Source organism: Coprinopsis cinerea (assembly GCF_000182895.1).
Source record: "Coprinopsis cinerea okayama7#130 chromosome 8 map unlocalized cont3.8, whole genome shotgun sequence".
NCBI classification, from domain to species: domain Eukaryota; kingdom Fungi; phylum Basidiomycota; class Agaricomycetes; order Agaricales; family Psathyrellaceae; genus Coprinopsis; species Coprinopsis cinerea.
Window position 1 is genome coordinate 1,789,232 of NW_003307537.1, and position 17,843 is coordinate 1,807,074.

The 17,843-nt window shown below is 51.4% G+C and overlaps 5 protein-coding genes across 5 annotated transcripts; 1 reads left to right on the plus strand and 4 right to left on the minus strand.

The window, feature by feature from the left end:
* Positions 1-2: 2 nt before the first annotated feature.
* Positions 3-1,449, minus strand: CC1G_05006 (aryl-alcohol dehydrogenase; the record flags this gene model as incomplete). Its single annotated transcript, XM_001835961.2, has 6 exons — positions 3-98; positions 156-331; positions 393-741; positions 800-1,024; positions 1,060-1,156; positions 1,214-1,449. 6 exons carry the CDS (start codon positions 1,447-1,449, stop codon positions 3-5), a joined length of 1,179 nt encoding a protein of 392 aa, XP_001836013.2.
* Positions 1,450-2,131: 682 nt separating this feature from the next.
* Positions 2,132-3,037, plus strand: CC1G_05007 (mitochondrial 54S ribosomal protein YmL7/YmL5; the record flags this gene model as incomplete). Its single annotated transcript, XM_001835962.2, has 1 exon — positions 2,132-3,037. The coding sequence occupies one exon, from the start codon at positions 2,132-2,134 to the stop codon at positions 3,035-3,037; it is 906 nt and encodes a 301-aa protein (XP_001836014.2).
* Positions 3,038-3,496: 459 nt separating this feature from the next.
* Positions 3,497-8,572, minus strand: CC1G_05008 (STE/STE11/cdc15 protein kinase; the record flags this gene model as incomplete). Its single annotated transcript, XM_001835963.2, has 21 exons — positions 3,497-4,627; positions 4,678-4,847; positions 4,900-5,228; positions 5,283-5,385; positions 5,436-5,455; positions 5,505-5,551; positions 5,611-5,745; positions 5,800-5,946; positions 5,998-6,036; positions 6,091-6,152; positions 6,202-6,283; positions 6,596-6,804; positions 6,858-7,133; positions 7,193-7,563; positions 7,619-7,670; positions 7,726-7,979; positions 8,035-8,099; positions 8,159-8,188; positions 8,245-8,333; positions 8,399-8,444; positions 8,501-8,572. The coding sequence occupies 21 exons, from the start codon at positions 8,570-8,572 to the stop codon at positions 3,497-3,499; spliced, it is 3,729 nt and encodes a 1,242-aa protein (XP_001836015.2).
* Positions 8,573-11,184: 2,612 nt separating this feature from the next.
* CC1G_15045 (mitochondrial-processing peptidase subunit beta) lies at positions 11,185-14,243 on the minus strand (the record flags this gene model as incomplete). The annotated part of the gene is made up of 10 exons (XM_002910665.1): positions 14,091-14,243; positions 14,019-14,041; positions 13,796-13,962; positions 13,441-13,744; positions 13,256-13,387; positions 13,111-13,203; positions 12,961-13,060; positions 12,169-12,630; positions 11,325-12,112; positions 11,185-11,268 (listed from the first exon to the last, which is right to left on the minus strand). Exons 1-10 carry the CDS (start codon positions 14,200-14,202, stop codon positions 11,185-11,187), a joined length of 2,265 nt encoding a protein of 754 aa, XP_002910711.1. The 5' UTR covers positions 14,203-14,243.
* A 986-nt stretch (positions 14,244-15,229) lies between these two features.
* Positions 15,230-17,022, minus strand: CC1G_05012 (hypothetical protein; the record flags this gene model as incomplete). The annotated part of the gene is made up of 6 exons (XM_001835967.2): positions 15,230-15,694; positions 15,764-15,770; positions 16,516-16,671; positions 16,729-16,756; positions 16,814-16,846; positions 16,905-17,022. 6 exons carry the CDS (start codon positions 17,020-17,022, stop codon positions 15,230-15,232), a joined length of 807 nt encoding a protein of 268 aa, XP_001836019.2.
* Between the last annotated feature and the right edge of the window lie 821 nt (positions 17,023-17,843).

Consider the following 17,843-nt stretch of genomic DNA (forward strand, 5'->3'; position numbering starts at 1 on the left):
CTTCACTTTCGAGGCACAGGTCGGATGGGGGCGACGAGAGGTTGCCTATCGATGACGGCGGCAGACTGTGTCATTCTAGGAAGGGTTTCACCAGTACCCTTGATCACCCACATGTCAACACCTTGTTCATAGAATAAAAGGTCAAAGTTACTTACGACCATCCAGCCAGGGAATCCAATCTCGAAAGGAAGGATGCTCTCGAGATACTGAATCTGTTCATCGGACAGGGAGAGTTCCAGCGCTTCGATGTTCTGCATCAGATGTTCGACTTTGCGACCCCCGATGATTGGGAAGACGTAAGGAGCTTTGTGCATGACATAGGCAATCGCGACTACAGGAAGGTTCCAGGTCAACCAGCAGCTTAAAAGGCGAGTAAAGAAAAAGGGACCGACCAGATGTAATAGACTTGGCACCCAACTCGTTCGCCACCTTTTCCAAAGCGGCAGACATAGCCTTCTCTTTGTCATTCCTGAGCCAATCCGGGCTGAACATCTGTCGTCCCTGTTCACCCGACTTTTGGCGCTCCTCTTCCTCCTTGTCGGTTCTGAATTTTCCGCCTGCGAGGACGTTCCAGGGCGCCAGAGCCATTCCCTCGGCGCGGGCCATTGGGATGATCTCGCGTTCGAAGGAGCGCTCGAGGATGCTCCATGCGCCTTGGTAGATGACGAAGGGGGTAAGGGCATGGTCCCGGGCGTATTGGTTGGCGCGGGCGACCACCCAGGCGGGGGTATCGGAAATACCCTATAAACATGGCGCGGTGAGGCACCTTGCAAGGGAAGGGAGGGTGAAAGCTGCTCACCAAGTACAGAACCTTGCCTTGGACCACGAGGTTGTGCAGGCCCCTCATCACCTCCTCGATGCTCGTTTCCCAGTCCCACCAGTGGAGGTAAAGCAAATCGATGTAGTTGGTTCGAAGTTTCTTGAGAGAGGCGTTGACGGAGACGTGGAGAGATTTCACGCTGTTGCCGTAGAGCAGCACACGTTGCTTAATCGAGGGGTCGTGTCGCTTGTAGTCGGAAGTGTACTAGAGGGATGTCAGATACAGAATGCGTTGGTGACGTTAAGGCAACTTGCCTTGGTGGCGATGAAGAGTTGGTCTCGAATCCCTCGTTTCTCAGCCCACTCGCCGATGAAGAGCTCGGAGGTCTCATCTTGGCTTCAGAGGGCGGTGGATCAGCAGGCCCTCGATTGCACACGGTGGTAAAAGACTTACTATCCGTTGGCAGTATCGATGAAGTTTCCACCGTTGTCAAAGTAGGCATCCAAGAGCTTGAAGCTGGACTCCTTGTCCATCTCTCCCATTCCGAAAGGACCCCACTTGTCTCCGATGCTCATCGCTCCCAGTTGGAGAGGAGAAACATGGACACCAGCGGTAGTGGACAATTGGCGATAGCGGCCCAGCAAGCTGGGAGGAGGGGTAGCAGGCCTGGCGTAGGGATTCTTCGACATGACGACTTGGGGTGAGGCTGTAGAATACGATTGCTGACTGATTGTCCGCCTTATATCTCCCAACCTTCACCTCTCGAAAGCAGTATTGTGTAATCATTGCGAACCGTGTGGCTCCAGGAATTCTAAGAAGGTTGGAAAAGTGTCTCCTCGTCGACAGGCCTGGTCCATATTGGAGATCAGGTGAACTATCATGACTAGGTTGGGACGACAACAGGGACGAAAAAGAAGACGCGGCCGGAGATATTTGAAATATCGGAGAAATAAAGTCCAAGAGATGTCGAGAGGTTGCGTCAGAGAGGCATACACGGCCAGTGCAATCCTTAAGGGTAGTCGTTTCGGCAGGGTTTCCGAAGGAACGTTGGCTCGATAGAAGGTCAGTCTCGCACTTTGGTACTCCCCAAATAGCGGCCATTCCGAAAGTTGGCAGCCTCCTAGTGTTACAAGAAACACTGGGTCGTAATAAAATTACGGAGCTCGCTTTTACATCGCCCAGGTTGGCACATTCTCCGCAGCAGTTCTTTTGGCGTTATGAAGATGGTGGTCGAGTTCCAAGGACGAAAAAGGCGCCCTCGGCACCAATTGCGTCGGGTGACACAAACATGACCATACAGTAATACGCGACAGCGAAAGGTTTGTCTTGGCACCAAAATTACTTCGTAGCTCATCGTCGCCGTTGTCCAGGATGAGCGCCGCCGCTGCCGCCTCCACCGTCACACAGAGTCTGCGCGACAACCTCACACGATTTGGCCGCCACCCAAGAATCACCAAACGGCTCAAACTCGACCCCAAAACCCGTCTGCCAACACCCCACGTCAAGCTCGTCACCCGCGAATTCGCGCCATGTCGTCTCGAAGACCACTACTATAACACCCTCCAAGATGACCTTATGTACATGACCTACAAACACGAGTACGAAGGCACGCGCAAAGAACCTCGCCAAATCCGTCTCAAATTCGACCCCGAAAATCCATACTCAAAGTTCAGGAACAACATCCCCGTCGGAGGTTCGCAGGTTGGCAAGAAACCTGCCCCGCCGAGCACACCTGAAAATACCGTCAGGCTGGAGAGGATCCAGATACACACCATGGTCAAGGACGCTTTGAACAGCAAAGCAAACTTGTTGCCGACGTTGATGATGTTGCGGGCTCTGACCGGAGAGACGGAGCACGGCGGAGGACACCATGCTGTCGAGGGTGTTCAGCTTGTGCGGGGTAAAAAGTCGATCGGTGGTTGGCTGAGGAAGGGTATTCCTGTCGGCGCCAAAGTCGATTTGCGTGGCCAGAGCATGTACGACTTCCTCGGAACGCTGGTCGAGTTCGTCCTGCCCCGTCTCCGTGACTTCAACGGCATCGTTCTCCCTCCCAAGTCGTCCTCAGTGAACACACCGAGTGCCGTGGCAGGTGTCGTGTCGTTCGGTCTCCCACCACAAGCCATGGTCTTCTTCCCCCAACTCGAAGTCAACATTGACGCCTACCCCGAACTCCCTGGTATCCACATCCACTTTATCACGAACGCGACTGGTGTTGGCGCCCAAGACCGTGCTCGTGCCCTAGTCTCTGGCTTCCAGGTACCCTTCGTTCGCAGATAGACGCCCAGAGCTTGCTGTCTTGCTTTCCATGTCTAGACCAACCGACGTGAGTTGTACCTAATTTCGTCTTTCAGCAACGAAAACTAACCCAGTGCTTGACTAGACCAGTTGCTACCACTACAACCATGCGCGTATTATACCGTATACGGGAGGTTTCCAACTACCCATTTAATAATCCATATAATATAAAAGACCAGAACCTCCATCAAGGACTGATAAATACAGCGCAAGAAACCGCCGATGATGCCACAGGGAAGGAATGTGTCGTGATGTTAGTAGAGTGAGATGCGAGGACAAGGATTGTGACGATGACGATGACGAGGGATGCGAGTGAACGACAGCAAAAATTGGAGTGCGACGGGAGAAAAAGGTATTAAATGTTCCAATCCACAAGAACGAAAAAGTAAACAATAATGGCATAAAAGCGTTCGTCGTATATGACGGAAATTGGTGATAGGGTTACCATCGATTGGCGGTAGGAGTGCGGTCTTGGTTGTTGCGATTCATGCTGGAACTATTCGGCGGTGTCGTTGGCTGCCATGGTATTTCGCCCAACCTCTGCCTCGACGAAGACCTCGAAACTTTGGGTATCCCAAACCCACCAGTCGAAGGTGAGGAAGGGACCACGCCCGACGCCTCCGACGCCGACCGCCTGGCTCTCTTCGGTATCAAGCCTTTGGAATGAGATCCGGGTGTCATCGCGAGACTATTCTCATAGCTGGACGATATCGACGACCCATGCCCCAAACCCGACGGTGGACTTCTCCGAAGTCTGCTCTCATAAACTCCCCCACGCTCTCTGTATCCTCCCAGATAGTGCTCACGGTCTCGATCCCTCTCCCCAGTCCCATGCCCGCCTCCATGATGACTGCTTCCACTGCTTCCGAGTCCAGCAGGTTTCAGAGCAGGGCGAAGAGTAGGCACAATCTCTCTCGCCAACTCCTTGACCAAGACAGCTCCATCTCCTCCACTCCTGCTGAGCTTCTCCACGATACCCAGCAGCCCATACCGCTCGACAAGGACAGTCCTGTTGGGATGGATCTCGCAAACATAGCGCAGAATCCTCAAGAGGTTCAGTCGTACGACAGCCTTGGAGTTGTGACCCAGTCGATCCACGATCCTCTTGAAAAACGCAGAGGACTTGGTAAGGGCGATTGTAAGCGTATGAGAGAGACGCAAGATCTTGAGGAACGGGTCGAGGAGGTTCTCGAAGGAGTTGGCCTTTGCGTTGACGAAACACTTGAGAAGCGCTTCGACCGCGTATGGCTTGAGAAGTTGGTCTTCCACTCGAGCAGTCTCGTCTTGCAACCACGAGAGAACGGATTCGACGGCACTGACTTGGAAGTACGGATCGTCGAGGAGTCTGATGTACATCCCGATACCGTCGTGCTGCCAGAGGAGGGTTCGACAACTCTTTCCGGCACTGGCAAGGTCGCAGAGGATAGGGAGAGCGAATTGTTTGAGAGGGGAGCTGGTCTCGATGACACGCTTGAGACAGGGGATGATACCAGCTTGTGCAGCCTCCTCTTGTCGGGATTTGCTGAGGCGACAGAGGTTGTAACATGTTTGGAAGATATGGTTTGCCATTTCCTACGAATATGATCAGACATGGTCAGAACTTCGGGGCGAGGCAGACATACAGTGCTATGAGGTCCAGAGGACTGTTCCTCGAGAATCCGAATCAAAATCTCGAGAGCGTTGGCATTCTGGAGGACTTCGTGCAGTGTAGCATTCATGGACAAGTGCTTCACAGCCTTCAGCATCTGTACCAGGCATTCTGGATCCAGGAGTTCACATGCTCTCAACAACCCTGGAGGAACCACTCAGTGGACGAAGGCGATAAGAAAGAAGAATTGACTCACGTCGGATAACCTTCCTCGTTCCCAAAGCATTCCGAACGTGGATATCGGACTGTGATACTTGGCAGAACACCAGAAGGATCTGAATGACCTTCATCTTGGTGCTCTTATCGACAGAGGCAGGTTCATGATTGGACATGACATTGAGCAAGGCGGCGGACAGAGGGTCAAGCAAGCCTTCCCGGATGAACATGCGACAAAAGTCATTCTTCGTCGTCGGACTCTGCAGCTCGAAGACACTGCCGATTCCATTCAGAGCATGTTCAACCAGCTCCGTTTGCTCTCCATAGTCTTCGTCTAGGAGGTCCACTAAGACTTTCAAGCCACGACATCTAACAATCGCTTAGCCTTTGGCCTGACAGAGAAGTGGGAATGTAGCCACTCACGAGATGAACATCTGGAGAGTCAATACGGAGGTGTGGCAAAGAAGTCGGATAAAGTTGGATGCCTCCAAGCGGCACTCTGAGGGGTACTTCTTGGAGGTGAATTCTAGGAGGACAGTCAGAACTCGCGATCTAGATGGTTGGCCTGTCACTTACCCATCATCACAGGAATACCACTGCGCCAAACCGTCAGTATTGGAGGGAAGGAACATTGTCTCGACTTACCCAATCAAGCAAAAGCTCTCCAAGAAGCCCACATCCTCTGTGACCAACTGGTAAAGAGAACTAATCAGGATCGACAGATTAAATGCAGCGCTGTAGGGATACAGACCACGTTGATGATCTGCAGTAGCTTCATGATGACATCTCTGGAGCAGCGTCCTTCAAGAACTTCCAAGATAGCAAGCATTCCATGCGAAGAGACCAATTGGCCTTGCATTTCTGGTGCCTCTATGATGATCTTCAGCTGCGAATAGTCAAATCGTTAGCTTGGAAATACTAGGGTATCAGTCAACCGCACCAGTTGGTCACAAGCATCTCGCAATTGGAAGTCGGGAGCAGAGGGCGTCAATTCGTCAATAAGCTGATTGACAGCGTTGCACAAGCGAGCGTGCTTGTCTCGCTGCAGGTTGGATTCAAGGTCGTCCTCGTCGAAACCTTCGTCGATCTGGAAGGCATGGTCAGAGCGTTATTCATCAGTCGGCTGGTTGGGACTTACCTCTGCGAAAGGATCCTCTTCGTCGCCATCGTCACCCAGCTAATCGATTGTCAGTCCATTATTCTTGTCGGCACCAAGATGAATGATACATACCCATGACTTGCTCGACAACCGAGTATTGAGTTGAAGAGTTTGCATAGACATGCCGGTGGCTACTAGAGTATCAGTATCGAGCATCACCCGACAGGTTAACCATCCACTCACTGTTACTGTTTGGCTTCCCGAAGACATCGTCATAATCATCATCATCGTCATCCTCCGTGTACTTTCCGAATTCCGCTTGATTCTGCAGTCGACGAGCTTCAGAGCGGCCAAAAGAGCCCGACCCTGGGTTAGACATGGAGGAGGATCGTCCATGGGTCCCCAAAGAAGGTTGGTTGGATCCACTGGCGGTCGAGGGTAAACCCATAGGGGTGAGCATAGGTCGCGACGGCTTCCGTGTAAGCATAGTTGGAGGAGCTGATAATGGTGCGGGATCGTTCGTGACGAGGCCCACAGTCTTTATATCATCGGGATGGAAGAGGCCCCGACGGGGCTGATTTTTCATCTAGTAATATCGTTGTTTTATAGTTCCTTCCAGAGATGGACTGGAACTAACCTTGAAATCAGCCACCTTTTCCTCTAACCACCCTTCATCTTCGTCAAGGGCTAGGTCAGAATAGTCTTCCACAATAGGAGCAATGCTTGCAGCCGGAGGCTGAGCTAATGGAACAGTCTTCGCTCCTGGACTCTTTGTAGGACGGATAGTCTGCGCATTATCCTCATTTGGTTCGGACTTGTCCTCTTCATGGGTAGATTTCTCCAGCGCTAACATGTAGCATGAGCACCGAGACATTATCCTGTGTAGGGAAAATAGTTACCTTGTAGTTTGGTGAATGAGATCCCTCCCTCGAAATCATCGTCCCAATTGTCCGTCTGTTCCTCGGGTGGTTGCAAGACGAAAGCATGGGGCTGAATCTTCTCAACCAACGTGCCAAGTTTCGGGTTGCCCGACATTCCACCTTTCCAACCGAGAGCTCCAGGGGTGTGTGAGCTTAAAGAGGTCGAAGAAGACGATGAATGAAGCTCTGAATGACGTTGCAAAGGCGAGTGAGGTCGAGTGTATCGAGACGGTTGCTTCGATGGGCGGGTTGGGGCTGATGGAAGGGAAGTCGTTAATCCCATCGGTCCCGGAAGCCATGATCAATGATCTTACATTTGAGTGCTTCGTTCCATTCCTGCACCTTGAGAACAGCTTCGTCGTAGTTATAGTTGGATAGGGGCCTTCTCGTTCCTTGGGAGCCAGACGCGTTGTCTCCGGCCTGTTCACCAGATTGAGCTTTGCCAGCGTTCATCTGTTTCCGGGTCGCCACCATCCACGGATGCTTCAACAGTTTCTTCGCGGATATTCGTAAGTTGCAGTCCTTCTGGAAGCAATGGTAGAGGAAGTCCTTGACGATGGCAGATGCTCCCTCGGGGATTGGGGGACAGTCGTCTTGTACGATACGAAAGAGCGCCGGCATGGGGTCCAGATTGTGGTAGGGAGGGCGACCTTCAAGCAGCTCGATGACGACACAGCCTACGCTCCTGAGTTTGCCCGTCAGATAGGAAGACGGGGTGGGGATGAGGGAATTAATCTGACCAGATGTCTGACGCAGTCGTTGCTCCAGATTGCTCGATGACTTCAGGTGCCACTATTTCCTAGACGTTAGGCAGATAGCACGCAGGGCCTGTGGGTGAAGGACTTACTCCAATAAGGACTACCAACGACCGCACCATCCACTACACCTCCTGTTCTCGCCGCAACTCCAAAGTCAGCCAGCTTAACCGTTCCATCCTTGTTGGTCAAGATATTGGCACCCTTGATATCCCGATGAATCACACCCTGATCATGCAAATACACTAGACCTTCGAGAACTTGTGAGATGTAGACAGCCACGAGGTTTTCCGGGAACTTTCCAAATTTCTTGATGATATTGTGTAGGGACCCATTCTCACAGAACCTGTATGGGGCGTGTCAAGAAGGCCGCATCCTAGCTGGAAGGAAACCACACCGACTCCAGGATGATGTAGAGAAATTCACGCGTCTTGACGAAACCTTTATACTTGACAATGTTCTCGTGCTATCCAGGTTGCATATTAGATGGGCGGGAATTGAAATAACGCGAAGAGTCAGACTGACATTGAGGTTCTTCAACAGATCAATCTCTGACTGAAATCCAAGGTTAAGTTGCGCATCGACACAGGCAAGATCGCGATGCCACACACCATAATCTCAGGAAGCTCGCCTTTGGGAATATTGCTCAGCTGGATCTCCTTCACAGCGACCGTTTCGCCCGTCTCCCAGTTCAGGGCACCTGCAGAACACTTTTGCATCACGACGCCGTCCCCACGTCCTAGAATAAGTGCGTTGTCGACGTACGGTAGACCTGACCAAACGCGCCCTTCCCAAGAGAGTCACCGAGTTGCTATATGGCGCACTTTAAGCAACGAAATGCATTGATTCGAACTTGGAAACACGAACATATCCACTGAGTGATTTAGACCCTCCCGGTTTGGCTGCAGGCATCGACGAAGGCCTTGACGGGGTCGACATGGTCGGTACTAGGCTCCCAGCTCAAGCTGCTGGGGGGACTTTTTGTAAAGTTCTAGTTTGCCAGGAAGATGGTGGTGAAGAGTCAAAACGAGAATCGTCCCTCGTTCGCTGCAGTCGCGTCCCGCGCTGACCTCGAGTTGTTGGGAAGAAGTCCGAAACCTTGCCGCAACTTGGCCGCAACAGGCTAATTGATGCCGACTCTGCCAAACTTGCCACAATAGGCTTGCTTGCTTTCGGAATCGGATTCTCTTGCCACAAGAACGGTCTTTACTTATAAATAGTTCTCTATTGTGGTGCAGAGCTTCTGCGGTGCACAGAATATGAATCGGCACGGATTGGGTCTAGGCAACGTCGTACAAGCTGTCAACTCTCTTACCCGGAGAAACCATTTGATTCCGGCGAAACTGCCTCAAGACACGAGAGAAATGGAACCACGTCCTGTCGACATTCCTCAGACCCGTAGGACTACAGAACCGTCTATTCTCCTCTTCAAAGGCACTTCAGAGGAGCGCAAAGACAATAAACCTTGAATGCACCGGATTCTTGACAATCTGCGGGAAGCCCAACACCGATGATGACGAACAGCTCAAAGTCAACGACGTCACTGGGGTAGACTCTGCGCACGCTTCGACTGGCAGAGGCAGAAGGTCTAATCTAGCTTTATATCGCCTCTTGCGCGTTCTAGCTAATTTTTCCCGGTAAGAAATGGGCCAAGGGCTGGGGAGGTCACCACTGCTCCACTTCGTAGGCAGTGTGCTTCAACGTGAACTCTTTAACTCGAACAATACAGAGTAAGTTAGGGTTTCGGGACTTGCGGTGGATCGACTACTGAGCATAAGCACTATTAACTGCGCTCATGAAAAATGAACAGGATCAGTCAGCGCGGTCAATGACCCGCGGTGTTGGAGACGGATGACTGGGTCGTTGTGGATCTCCCTGTAGCGCGGATGTGCTACTTGAGCTAGTTGACCTCTGATAAAATCTCCTCCGGCGGTGTGCAGAAAAGCTACTACAAGACTCGGCTAGGTCGCTTGAGCCAAATGCCCTTAACCATCCGCGTCCTTGATGATCTGAACAGACTATATCGATGAATCTCATGAATCTCCCAAGCTTCGGCTGTTTCAATGGATTTAAAAAGGTTGACCCCGCCAAAGCCGTATCTTCCAGGCCTCCTAAGCAGGATCAGTAGGATGCAGAGTCAGTACCCACCTCTCCACTGGAGTAACTTGAAAGACGAGGACCGCTGCGTAGAACAGTCCAGCTGAGGGTGGCTGTCAGTGAATTCATTCGACTGCCAGGTTGCAACACTGGCAGCTGCAGCGGAACATCCATCCACATGGAACTCAGTCCAGTCGCTAAGTTATAGCCATAGATCGTGGGTCATTTAAAGCGTGCGATGCTTAAGCTTAGACAGTGACGGCCCATGCATTCCGAGTCCTCCAATTTGGGAGATGCTCTTTCCTCATCGAGGTAATCGATCGACAGAATACTTCCGAAGAGCGCGGGGACCCTTTGGAGCCTACCCAGGCCCTCCTCGAAGAAAGACAGTCACGTTCAACTCACATAGGACGAGATAATATCGGAACCCTTGTTATTCCCAAGTCACCGTATTAGAATCTAACAGTCCTGATTCGAGGTGGAGAACAGGGTCGAACGCTATGAACAACGGTCATGCCACTGTACACCCCAGATAACCCCCTGCTCGATACTACCCAGAGACGAGAACAACCCTGGAGTGAGGTCTTCAAACAAAGCCCAATTGATCAGCAAGACTCTCAAAGGTCTCCGAAATGTCCAAAGAACCTTACCCAGATCATTCGTCCCACACCGATGACAAGTATCCATAACCCTCGCACATGCTCTCTTTCCATTCGCCGGGTTGGTAATTCCAATCCACTATGGACAGTGCTCAGCAATAATATCCAGAACCTAGAGACTTAGGATTGAGCTGCTCACCTGGTAACAGCCCACACCTCCAGGTTTGTTCATAACCCCAGGGCTGACAGCAACGGCAAATTCGTGGTTATGGACGTACCGCCCACAGAACGTAGGACGGCCACTTCCTTGAATATCGTAGTACGTAGCCTAGTTATCACGATTACAATCCAGCCATTCTCTCATCAAAGCTGATGGTGCTGACCTTTCCTACCCTCGTGGCGACAACAGACCCTGCGGTAGCGAACAACGGGACGAACGAGAGCAAATTCATAAGGTGCGCAACTTACATATCAGACCCTGCGTTACCGTAACCTTCCGCATCTTACGATCCTTGTGTAATCCTGGCCTCATTGCGAAGGAGCCTTGGTGGCTTGCCTCGTTGACTTCGTACTTGCAGCCATAAGCGCAACTCAGGGTACACGAACTGATCTCACTACCACTACGAATGCACGACGGGGCCCTCAATTCATTAGCCACGATCCATGTTCGTGTTCGCCTCGACGGAACTTGGCGGACGACCCATCTCAGGGCGCAACAGACGCGGAAAAACCTGAATTAAGGGATCGATGATTTTAGGTGTATCTAATACGTCAAAGGGTAGTATAAGAGCTATAGTAAATCCATTAACCCGTATTCCAGAAACGCCGATAGATGTTGAACGCATACCTATCCGTCTAGTAAAGCATGGAGGACAGGTCTGCACGAATTCTGTTGTAGTCCAAGAGACCTTCGATGCTTCCCGTTGCGGCGAGAGCGAACTAAAGGAGCAAAAATTAGTAAATAAGGAAAATGAAGAGAAGCAAATGGTACACACGTCCTTGTCCCAGAGGTATTTCTGGGCAACACGCTTGATCTCGTCGACAGTGACGGCGTCGATGGCAGCCTCAGTCTCCTGAGGAGTCAAGCGACGGCCAGTGGTAACGAGCTGTCGGCCAATGTCCTCAGCGACAGCGGTGGTACCGTCAAGGCTGAGGAGAAGGGCAGCCTTGAGCTGGCTCTTGGCACGCTCAACCTCGGTGGGGGTGGGGGCGATGCTCATCCGTGTCCACTCCTTGAGGGTGAAGTGAACGAGGTCGTCGATGTTCATCAAGTTCTCAGTGACGAGGTAGATACCCCAGAGACCGGTGTCGGAGTAGGAGGTGGAGAAGGACATGAAGGAGTTGGCGAGGTTGTTGGAGGAGACGATGTGGGAGAGGCGGGAGGAGGTGAGGGGGGAAGCACCGAGGCCTCGGTCCCAGCTACCGAAGATGCTCTGCATGACCATCATGGGGAAGTAGTCGGGGGAGCTCCAGCTAACACCCTCAACGGCGATGGCAATGTTGGCGGTGTGGGACTCGTCGTCACGGATGCGGACCTCCGAGCCAACGAAGGCAGTCTTGGGGTGCGAGAGACGGCCGAGGGGGGTGGGGTTGGCAGAGGCTGGGAGGGAAGAGAAGTGCTTCTCGGCGAGCTTGACGAGTTCACCATGGTCAACGCCACCAGTTCCAACGAGGACCATGCGGTCAGGGGTGTAGTTGGTCTTGATGTAGTTGGACAAGTCCTCTCGCTGTATTGAGAGAATGTTCTTCTTGGGTCCGAGGATGGTGCGACCGAGGGGTTGGCCTAAATGGAGAAAACGGTGAGGATGACGAGCAGGCAAAAACAAGGTTGCCACGTACCCTGGAAGGCAACAGCGTGTAGGTGGTCGAAGACAACCTCCTCCTGTTGCTTGTCGACTTCCTGCTGCTCCCGGAGGATCACATCCCGCTCCCGTTCAATGGCACCGCTCTCCAACTTTGAGTTTTGGAGAATGTCGGAAATGATGTCGACGGCCTGGGGAACGTCCTTGCGGAAGGCCTTGGCGTAGTAGACGGTCTGCTCGCGGGAAGTGTACGCGTTGAGGTGGGCACCGAGGTTCTCGACTTCCAACTCGAGGGCATGTTGCGTGCGCTTGTTGGTACCCTTGAAGGCCATGTGTTCCAGGAAGTGGGCGGTTCCGTTGGTCTTGTCGGTCTCTGCACGAGAGCCAGCGTCGATCCAGACACCAACGGTGGCGGTTTGGGACTGGGATTGGGCTTCGGTGGCGACAGTCAAGCCATTCGAGAGGGTTGTGATTTCAGTGAATGGGCCAGCATTGTGAGCTGTCGCGAATGAGCGCACAACACGCTAAATTTCCTGTAATTTAGCCCGGAAACATAGTGAGGAGAGTGGGTAGAAAATACGAACCTGTTGGCGCGCAGCACTGCGAACGACACGACTGAGCAACCTTCGAGAATACATCGAATCCCCGTTACAAGTTTTTTGGAGAGAGTTTGTAGTCGGGAATTCACGGTCCAGTGACAAAACGGCAGCTGCCGGATTGGAACTCTCACGCCTCGGCTTCCAGCCAATCAGCCGTCTTCGCTTATTCAGTTCTGGGCCCCCGTTGTCGGCCTTATCCATTCATACACTTTCTACTACACTCTATAAACCTGCTACTTGTTCCTCGAGCCATTCCCAGAGATCTCCAGCAACCTTCTCATCGAGTGCTTGGGGCGTAGCCTGGCCGATCCGAGCCCAGGGCTTGAGGTACTGGAGAAATTGTCAATCTTTGTCCACAACGCCGATAACGAAAATCATACCTTGCCGTTGAAATCCAAGCCTTCTTTCGATGTTGCTGCCCACAACTGTGTCAAGGCGCCAAGTCCGACGGGGTGCATTTTTATGAAGAAATGCTATCAATACAGTTTAGCTCAAGGCTTGCAGGTGGAGAGAAGGCGGACGTACGAGGAGGAGCCACTCCAGCCAACTGGTATGTCGCAGCAACTCAGACTGAATGTTGCCAGGATTTAGGGAACACGAAACGAGCCCTTCGGATCCATAACGCCTCGCAAATTCGTTGGACATCATCACATTCCCCTGTTGATTCCGGTCAACGAAAACACCCCGTCTCTTCTCTTCACCCCGCTCACCAATTTACTCATGTAATACATGTCCCAAGGCGTCTTGTTCCGCCTCGCAGGTCCGTCCTTGAACGCATTGAAATCCAGCTTCCCTCCTACCGAAGCTTGCGACGAGACGTGGACAACACGGGCCTTCCCCTCTGGCGAGGCTTTGGCGGTAGAAAGCAGAAGAGGGAGGAGGAGTTTGGTGAGGTAGAAGTGGCCGAGGACGTTCGTCCCCCATTGGCAGTCGTAGCCTTGAGCTGTAACGTGCTCTATGGGAGGGATCATGACGCCGGCGTTGTTGATGAGGACATGGAGTTGCTTCTCTTTGCTGTGGTTGGTTCGGTCAGTGGCCGCGCGATGTCGAATGGTCCCGCAGTACCTTGTGAAGTCCTCAGCAGCAGCCTTGATTGTCGGAAGGTCTGCAAGATCGACTTTGAACGGTATCCCCTCCTTCCCAGTTAAGTCTTTCAGCTCCGCAATGGCTTTGGCAATCTTCTCTTCACTTCGACCGCCGATATACACCTTGGCGTTGTTCAGTAGTAGGACCTTTGCAATTGCGTTAGCCGCTTCGACTTCGTCAACGGGGATATCGGGAGACATACCCTTGCTGTTTCCTTTCCAATTCCTAGAGGTCGTCGTCAGACTTGCCACCCCGACAGGGAATGACCACTCACCAGCGGTCGCTCCAGTCACAATATAGACCTTCCCCGTGAGATCGGGAACATCCTTCTCTGTCCACTCAGGCGCAGGTGGCCACCCTTCATCGAAGAACTGTTTAAGACTCATGTTTCTTTTGAACCAAGGTCACCGCGTTGAGGGAGGTTGGGGTATGAGACACACGGGTGGGCGCTGTAACCCGGAGAATCAAATAGTCATTCGAGCTTCACACTGTTTGTACATATCAACTATCAGAAGCCCTCGAACCTTATATACTTACATCAAACAGCGCTCATATCGAAGTCGATGGGATGGCGTACACGGAGTTGGGGAATGATCAAATGGTCCACGTTGTACCCATACCTTGGGAATTAATTCGGAGGACGAAAGCTGGGCTTCTTGTGCGTGGCCGCTCGAGCAAGGTCTTCCCTTGATGGCGCCCAAGGGCGGGCAGCTGCATGAGGGGATGCCGACGAACTTACCAAATGGAGAAGTAGTACCGACGCAAGGAGACGAACTTTGTGACCAATATCGAGATTCGACGCAACACGACTGGGCCCATTTACCAAGACACTTCCGGTACACTGATCACCCCGGGATAGCTCACTCGAGCTTACACTTATCACTTTGAAGGCTAGCACCCTGGTGCACGGATACCTCGGTAACAGGCTACTTCGATCGGGCGCCAATTCGTAGGATGAAAGACCCCCTCCATCGTATACTAAATGAATGAGCGAGTGTTGGTAGAAACGTATATGTAACCTTAACTCTTAGAAAGATAGTGAGCTGCCCTCCCGCTCGGTAGAGCGAGCGCATCTCACCATTCCTAAACAAGCGGGGGAAACCTCTGGGCGCTTAATTGGCGACGAGGGACCATGGGTTCACCGGGGCTGTCTGAGTGCTGTGTTGGCTACAAGGTGGGTCCTAGCAAATAGTTCATCCCGAAGTTAGTCTTAAATGCATATGTTCCCCTACATAGGAAGGTCTGAGATTTGTTTTCTTTCGAAATGCATGCCAGGGTGCTTCACCGGGCGCTAGTGAGATGTTCGATCTCCAATATATTCCAGATTGCTCATATCCAATATTTCGAGTACGATAAATACACGTAGCGTATATTAGCATGCATTAGACCCAAATAACACCCATCATGCTCTATTCACTTTGATTGCCTTCTGCCCGATACATCCTCTCCGCTTCCTTTCCTGGCAGGATACGGATCCTCCTTGAACGACTCGTACGTCTGAATTTCCACAACTCCTCCAACGCTACTATCCAGTCTCCCCTTCCTGTAATACGCCGAGGTGCTCCTCAACGACTCATCAATCGTACTCAACCTCGAATTCGGATTCTGAATTCTAATCATCGGAAAACTCCCCGTATGCCCTTCCTCATCTTCGACGTCGCCCTCCCATGAGCTCTGTATCGTATCGGTATGACAGTGGGGCTTTGATCGAGATCGACCTGGTTGGTTGAATCCTGGAGCGACGATATGGACGTCCCCGCTGACTTCGAGCCGCGTCTTTTGTGTGAACATGCTCGGCATCTCGGGTCGGACTTCTGTGTCGTTTACTTTGTGGACAGATTTCTTGAGGTTGATTGTTATACGCGACATCATTGCTACCTGTTCCCAGTGTTCAAGACAAGCAATTAGGGATGGGAGATGGTAGTAATGAGAGCGCTAAGGACTTACCGTTAAACTGAAGAACAAGAAGTCGAAATCAAGTTTGCATCAGTCACCCGAAGAACTCGATTCAAGAAGTCAACCTACAGCAACTCCAACCTACGTCAAGCAAATGAAACAGCAGAGTCAAACATAGGTCAGTAACGACTACCCTGCAAGATATAAAAATAGACCACATACTGGGCGGTGATGTTCTGTAACCCAGGTGGAGCAAAGATGATCATCAATGTCAAAACGAGGGTCACTGCAAAAATAGCGCTATACTCGTGGGCACCAAAAGTGATGGCACTCTCACGATTTCTCTGCCAAAATCGCAACATTGTAGCCTCGATAAGCCAGTACCTACTGCACGTATTCCTTGCAAACTTTGCATAAAGAGTGTGTTCTCAGCCTTGTATAATCTACCCAAAGATGAACCTAATAGAGACAATGCTCGCCGAGATCCACATTGGCCTCAAATGTATATTTTCGATATAATTTTCCTCTTGCACTTTCAGTTCGGAGTCATTCCAGCTCAAACTCCTTAATATGATAGGTACATACAGCCTAAATTTATACCTCAAGCGATTTGGTGAAATCTTTCTGCATTGCTGAGAAAGGTCTTTAACGAGTTGTCAGTGACAGGGTGCCATCACTTTTGGTGCCCACGAGTACACGGGGTACATGACGGAATTCATTAGCATCGCGTCGCGCAGTTGATATGTAGACTCTCAATAAACCAAACTGGTCGAATACAGGTAAAAGGGATGACAAGTACTCACGTATAGTAGACGAGACCGTCTTGGAACAACCGCTTCATGATGTATGACGTTCTGCGATTCTTGAGAGAAGGTAGGGTACGGAAGAGGGTCAGACCCAGGACGATCGTGTCGTATAGAAGGGGAAGCCAAGCAGAGGCAGCAGCTAACCATCCCGGACTGATCATCCCGGTCAGAATATTGGAAGCGAGTGGGTTGGGAACTGACTCGACTCACACTGTCGGCGAGAAAATCATGGTGCATGCTAGTCATGGAGGAGTCAGCTCTCCGGCAAACTATGATGTATGTAGAAACCACATACCGACTACACCAGAGGCCGGATTGTGATGTACCCCTGACGAGCGTGAATGTCAGAATACATTACTGGAAACGGAGCAAAGGGAAATCCATACGTTGACCATGGGTGAGCAACCACGCATTCACGCCGAATTCCACGCACAATACCACAAATACACTGACCAATACTGGTATATTCCGATGATACAGGGCATGGATGCGAATGAACATCATTATCGCTATAGCGTCAAACGCGTCGCTTTGAATCAGTAACCGAAAAATCGCCATCCCGAGCGAGCGTCGGGGGCCCTTGGACTCACCGACGACGTTAATCCCAATGACGGTCATCGCACCCTCAAAACGAATGAACCGATCGCAGCTGGGATAGTTTTGGTGAAATTGAATAGAGTGGTTCGCAGTCCCGAGGACTTACACCTACAAAATCGTAAACATATGGTCAGGGGAGCCGACAAATGACTCGACTCACTTCGGGTGTCCATACGGGAGAGAGATAGGCTGCAAAGCATCATTGCTTTAGACCGTGGAGCCTGTGATACATACGATTCACCGTACCGTATAGGTTAACCATGAAGCCTAACGGCGTCAAATAACGATTCTTTGATGCGATGTATCAGCGCGATGTTAGGTTTCCGAGCCGAGCGAAATTAACATACCAGGAGGAAGAGCCAGACAACTGGCCAGTGCAATGAACAGATCCCCGAGGTCAGTCCCTATTCCGGCGGAAAAGACGATTGACCCGTACTTGCTCCTTTCTTTCCTTTCCAAATGAACTCGACCTAGGTTTTTTTTTCAAAACCAAAGCAAAGGAAATTGAAATTTGTAGACGACATCTGGTTTAAGCGATGTCACTCACTTCATCGGCGAATGTGTCAATGTGGTCCCAAACTAACATGGTGAAGCTCGCGAACCCCATGTACTACATTGCGTTGAGAACGAGCCCGATTAGCATTCCGGTTCGAGGTCGCATGACTGCGACTGCCAAAAGAGGGCAAAGAGACTGACGTTGGTCCGAAACCTGGCACATATCAGTGAGC